At 47.2% G+C, this 6,069-nt stretch overlaps 1 protein-coding gene across 3 annotated transcripts in view; it reads left to right on the forward strand.

Annotated features, from left to right (window-relative positions):
* LOC135540238 (SLIT-ROBO Rho GTPase-activating protein 2-like) overlaps positions 1–5,627 on the forward strand; it is a 62,594-nt gene extending 56,967 nt beyond the window's left edge. For all 3 annotated transcript variants that reach the window (XM_064966759.1, XM_064966761.1, XM_064966760.1), the window contains exons 21-23: positions 1,571–1,796; positions 1,876–1,986; positions 2,109–5,627. In XM_064966759.1, the coding sequence (XP_064822831.1) occupies positions 1,571–1,796; positions 1,876–1,986; positions 2,109–2,594 (823 nt within the window). In that variant the 3' untranslated portion in view covers positions 2,595–5,627. The remainder of the gene's footprint in view (positions 1–1,570; positions 1,797–1,875; positions 1,987–2,108) is intronic.
* The last annotated feature ends 442 nt before the right edge of the window (positions 5,628–6,069 follow it).

The following is a 6,069-nucleotide window of genomic DNA, read 5'->3' on the forward strand; positions in this document are numbered from 1 at the left end:
CTTTTATATCGTTGAGTAATGGAATAAAGTTATCTTTATATATTTGTTGTTCGTTGTCACTTATTAAGCATCCCAGGTATGTAATATTTCTGTGTTCTACTTAAAGGCTGTAGATCATGAGTTCTTATTAATACTTTTCCACCTTCATTTTGAAAGTTTCTGAGTATTCTGAAAATATTTTTTTGTAAAGGGGCATTGAGTTTTGACAGAGATGACTCTATTACACTCCACACTGCCCTCTACCACTTGAATAAGCGGAACACATATGAGAGAATGCTGTTCATTGACTATAGCTCAGCGTTCAACAATGTAGTACCCTCCAAGCTCATCACTACGCTCAGGACCCTGGGACTAAACACCTCCCTCTGCAACTGGATCCTGGACTTCCTGACGGACCACCCCCAGGTGGTGAGGGTAGGCAACAGCACATCCGCCACACTGACCCCTCGGGGGTGTGTGCTTAGTCCCCTGCTGTTCTACCTGTCCACCCAAGACTTTGTGGCCGCTCACGATTCCAATACCATAATGAAGTTTGCTGACGACACGACAGTGGTAGGCCTGATCCCTGGTGATCAGACAGCCTACAGGGAGGAGGTCAGTGACCTGGCCGTGTGGTGCCAGGAACACAACCTTTCCCTCAATGTCAGTAAGAACAATTATCTGATTGTGGATAACGGGAAACGGAGGGCGGAGCACACACCCATCCAGATCAACGGGGCTGTAGTGGAGCGGGTCGAGAGTTCCTCGGTGTCCACATCACTAAGGAATTAACATGGTCCACACACACCAACACAGTCATGAAGAAGGCACGACAACGATTCTTCCCCCTCAGGAGGATGAAAAGATTTGTCTGCTTGGCATCTGACTGCAAGGCACTACAGAGGGTAGTGCGTATGGCCCAGTATATCACTGGGGCCAAGCTTCCTGCCATCCAGGACCTCTATACCAGGTGGTGTCAGAGGAAGGCCCTAAAAATTGTAAAGACTTGGGCCACCCAGGTCATAGACTATTCTCTCAGCTACCATAGACTATTCTCTCAGCTACCACATTGCAAGTGGAACCGATGCACCAAGTCTGGAACCAACAGGACCCTGAACAGCTTCGACCCCCAAGTCATAAGATGCTACATAGTGAGTTAAATAGTTAACAACATAGGTATTGTCCCCCCTTTGCACCAACTCTTTAGACTCATCACGTACGCTGCTGCTACTGTTTATTATCTGTCCTGTTGTCTCGTCACTTCATGCCTACCCATATGTACATATCTTCCTCAATTACCTCGTCGACGGTACTGGTACCCTCGAGTTATTATCTTTGTATTATTTCACTGTTAGTCTACACTTGTTGTTTATGAAAAATTTGACAAATAAAATGTTCTTTGATTCTTCATCTTCTCACTAACCAATCCCCCCTTCTCTCTCTCTAACCAATCCAATCCCCCCCTTCTCTCTGTCTCTAACCAATCCAATCCCCCCCCTTTTCGCTCTCTCTAACCAATCCAATCCACCCCCTTCTCGCTCTCTCTAACCAATCCAATCCCCCCTTCTCTCTCTCTTCCGCTCTCTGTCAGGATGAGGAAGAAGCCGGAGTTGGGGAGTATCCGTAGAACCTTCCGGGTGTCTGAGGGAGGACAGGGGGGTGACGTACCCCCAACGGGGGCGACTGGTGGGGGTGTGAGGACGGCCAGTCTGCCTGTGGGAGGGGCTCTAGTGAAAGAGGGCGGGGACAAACGACCAGTCAGCGCCCATAGTGTCCTCAACTCCTCCATTACACGCCACTCCTCTCTCAAGACCAAGGTAACTTTTTATGACTGCTGAGTAATATTATCTATCATTATTGTTTTGCTGATTGTAAGGAGTGTTATTTGTTGTGCAGGTGGAAAGCCCTCAGTTCCGCAAAGCGACCACAGCCGGACGCTCTAAGAGCTTCAGCAACCACAGACCTCTGGACCCTGAGGTCATCACTCAGCTGGAGCCCACCTCACAGGTTCGCCTACCTCTGACCCCTGACACCTCACCTCTCACATTTGACCCCTCACATCTCAGCCCTACCAAATGTGTGTGTGTTCTGATTTGTATCTCTGTCTGATATCTCCTTATCTGTTTCAGGATATCGAAGCGGCTATGAGCTCTGCTCTGAGAGAGCTGGAGAGGCAAAGCAGCATCCAGCACACACACACCCCCGATGTGGTGCTGGACACTCTGGAGCAGCTGAAGGGTGTGTGTGGTGGGGGAGGAGGGGGCGCATCAGAGCCCTCCAGTCCCCTCCACTCCCGTCTGCTGAGGGACAGCGACGGCGCAGGATCTCCACACTCACACCCTCTCCAACGCAGCGCCTCGTCCGCTAGCGACGTCCCCTCCTCCTTCCGCCCTTCCTATCCCAGGAGCCCCCTGCCCTCCTCTCTCGCCTCCTCAGCCCTCTCTTTCTCCACTCCCTCCTTCCGAGAGCCTCGTCCTCCAGCCACGCGGCCCAAGCCGGTGGTCTTCCCCAAGGGAGGAGGAAGCAGCAGTCCGGCTATGGGGTCCCCAACCTCCACTGTCCCCCCTCCTCCCCCACCCCCACCCCAGCCCAACGACAAGTCCTGCCCCGCCTGAGTAGTGACATCACACATGCTCCCCTTCCATACACAAACCACTGCCCCATCTCCCCTCACCCAATGACAAGTGGGATAGCTCTCACCAAGGATCAGCTTACCCTCCCAAACTAAGCATTATGGGAGTTAGACTGTATAAAGCCTCCATGACTCAAACAAGGGATCAAAACGAACATACAGCATGACAATAAAGAGACATGGAACCTGTGCTGTATATACTGGTGTGAGGTGTGTGTGTGAGAGCGTGTGTGTGTGCCTGTGTGAGGTGTGTGTGTGAGCGTGACTGTGTGAGTGTGCCTGTGTGTGTGTGAGCGTGCCCGTGTGAGTCGTGTGTTTGTGAGCGTGCCTGTGTGAGGTGTGTGTGAGCGTGCCTGTGTGAGGTGTGTGAGTGTGAGTGTGCCTGTGTGAGGCGTGTGTGTGTCAGCGTGCCTGTGTGAGGTGTGTGTGAGCGTGCCTGTGTGAGGTGTGTGTGAGCGTGCCTGTGTGAGGTGAGTGTGTGTGTGTGAGTGTGCCTGTGTGAGGTGAGTGTGTGTGTGTGAGTGTGCCTGTGTGAAGTGCGTGTGAGCCATCCTGGACAGAAAGAGACAGAGATGGACAGACAGATGGATGGATGAAGAGAGCAGTGGAATGCCTCTTTCTACGTGAAGAGAAGAGGACCAGGCTATGTCTCTGATCCTCCTGTGTGTAGGCAAGCTGAGTGTTGTGGTGACTCGTTCTAACAACAACGCTCACCTGTATAGCTGCTATACACCACGCTCTTTTCTACTGTATTCCACTAGACTCTACTATACTATTCATCAGGGTTATTCAATTAGCACCCCTCAGGGGCCAAAGGAATGCTGCTTTACTTTTCTAAGTGGAAGTTGTAATGTAATTGATTGGCCAGAGAGCCCAATCACCAATGTCCCAGGTGTGTATTGATGGGGCCCTGCAGGACAATAGTTAAAAGTCCTTTTCTACATTCTGTATTTACCCACATAATGCAACGCTTGTCTAGCTTTCCAACAGCACCTCCTGCTGGTGTTTATGTGCACGACATGGCTGTTCTCAATAATCAACCTTTCTTTAGCAATAAGAGTCTGACAGACTCATCAGCTTAGCAGCATGCCAGGCCTGCTGCTTCTCTCTCCCTTAGATTCCCAGCATTAATATACGCTCTGTTACAGAAGTGGAATAGACACACACATACACATGTGTGTGACGTGTGTGACGTGTGTGTGTGTGTGTTCTGTGGCAGCTAAATGCCTTTCAGGTTCTCCTCGCATGCTGGGGCCACAGCAGTCGCAGTGCTGACTGACTGCATCTATTTTCAAGACTACCAAACGCGCCTCTTACACCAGCTTCACACATTATTACTCCAGACAAAATCAGCAAAAAGGGTATTTTTACATGTATAGTTTATTAACCATGGTGATAACTGGACATGTGCAGATGAGGAATCTCAGTGAGGTGGAAGAGTTTGTTTAGATACAAGCACAAACAAACCTCGTCAAGCGCATTCATAAACATTACTTTATGCTTATTTTCTTCCACTTGTTAGTTTATCCTCAGAATATGTAATACTAAACTGTGTAGCCGTCTACGTGTGTGTGTGTGGTGTGTGTGTGTGTGTGTGCGTCAGTGACCCTTCACAGCTCTCAGAAGTCAGCGTTAACCACTCATCATTAAGGGAACCAACTAATGCCTGCTCTTTGGAGACATGGGGACCAACAGGATGGGACACAAAGACAGCAGAACCTGTGTCGCCAGAGCCACTCTGATACCAGTATCACTGATCACTAGGCTTAATGTTTGTGTGACTGACTAGTTCTCAGTCCCAGCCGCTAAAGTCAGAGGACAACAGGAAAAGTGTCACACTGTCTCCTCTGTCGCTCCTCTTCCAATAGCATTGATGTGTATCATGGCAGACCAGCATCCAATAACTGATTGGATTGATATAATCCAATGAAATGATATACAGGAACAGCCCTGAGGTCTGTTCTGTTGTGCTCGTCTTTAAGAGAACTTCTGCTGTGACTCCCTAACTGTCTGTTGCATCATGTGGTCAATCTCCAACCGGTCCTGTCCTGTCTGTCACTGTGGTAGCATTTTCTGAAGTCTGAACTGTGATTCGTCAAGGGGAGGAGACAGAATGTTTTGATTGGTCAAGGTTAGTGGGAGGCGGCAGGATGCTTTAGTTATTGACAGCTTTAACACTGTCTGAGACCAGGATATTTAATGTCAGTGCTTCGAGATCCCTGAGGCTAGAAAAGCAGCGGACACCTCTCCCTATCACCCTGCTCTCTCTGTACATTTCTCTTCCTAGCATTCTGCCTCTCTTCCCACAGACACACTAATATCCCTCTGTGTGGTTCCTTCCTTATTCCTTCCTCCCCGCCATGCAGGTATATACTTGTATTATTACATTCCCAAATGATCTGTAACAGGGGATTTCATTCTAAGTGTAATGTTTTATCTGTGTGTGTGTGTTAAGATGTATTTTACTTTGTGTTGCTCCCCACCTCATCTTGGCAACTGGAGGGATTGTGTGTGTGTGTGGGGTGGGGTGAATAGGCATTAACACACATGACATATGAACATACACTCATGGGTGATGCTTTGTGGTTGGTGTCTGTGTTATCCTGGCTTTGTTGTATAGGAGCTAGGAGCCTCAGTCTCCACACCATATTATCAGTTGAGCTCAAATCAATCATCATGCACTTAAAATGACATGGTGTGCTCCAGGACTGATTGAGTGAGGATGATTTTATTATGATTAACTATTGTTAAATATGCATTTCTTATCTATTTTAAAACACAAGATCTAAAAAACGACTGTATTGTCAAATATATGTATAGTTGCCTCTGTATTATGGAGAAACCTGTGTTGAGATGTACTTTGTATATACAATGTTGTACATTACAGAGGTACACTCTTTTTCTGGTACAATATTGTACAGTAATAGCAATAGTAGTTTAATCAAATAGTCCTTATATAATTCTATGTGTAGTTCTTGTAGTAGACTTTTTTTAAATAAACATTGCTTGCTATAAAGTTGTCTGCGTTGTTGTGGAGATTATGATGACAGTGATAATGGTGATGATGATGATGATGATGATGATGATGATGATGGATTGCACGCATCTGGTTCTCTGACTCACTCACTCACACACACACACACACACACAGGGTTCTTTCTTGTCTCCTCGATTCTTCTACAACAACAATCAGGATGTGGTTTGAGACATCCTACTAGGAGAGACAAGGTTTGTTCTATTTGCCTATAATTGAAAAGGAAACCTTGAGGAACACCCCTTACAGTTATTTTTAATAGTCCAGGCCTGGAATTCATCAACGATGTGAATATTATCTGTGCTTCTCCAACCAAGATGATAAAACTGGAAGTATCCAATAAATGAAATTACATTGAGCGCTATGGGTGTAGTACACAATATAAGCCTCTAGATATCGCCAGAGCTTAACTGTAAAGTAAACT

Source organism: Oncorhynchus masou, chromosome 5, assembly GCF_036934945.1.
Source record: "Oncorhynchus masou masou isolate Uvic2021 chromosome 5, UVic_Omas_1.1, whole genome shotgun sequence".
Lineage (NCBI taxonomy): Eukaryota > Metazoa > Chordata > Actinopteri > Salmoniformes > Salmonidae > Oncorhynchus > Oncorhynchus masou.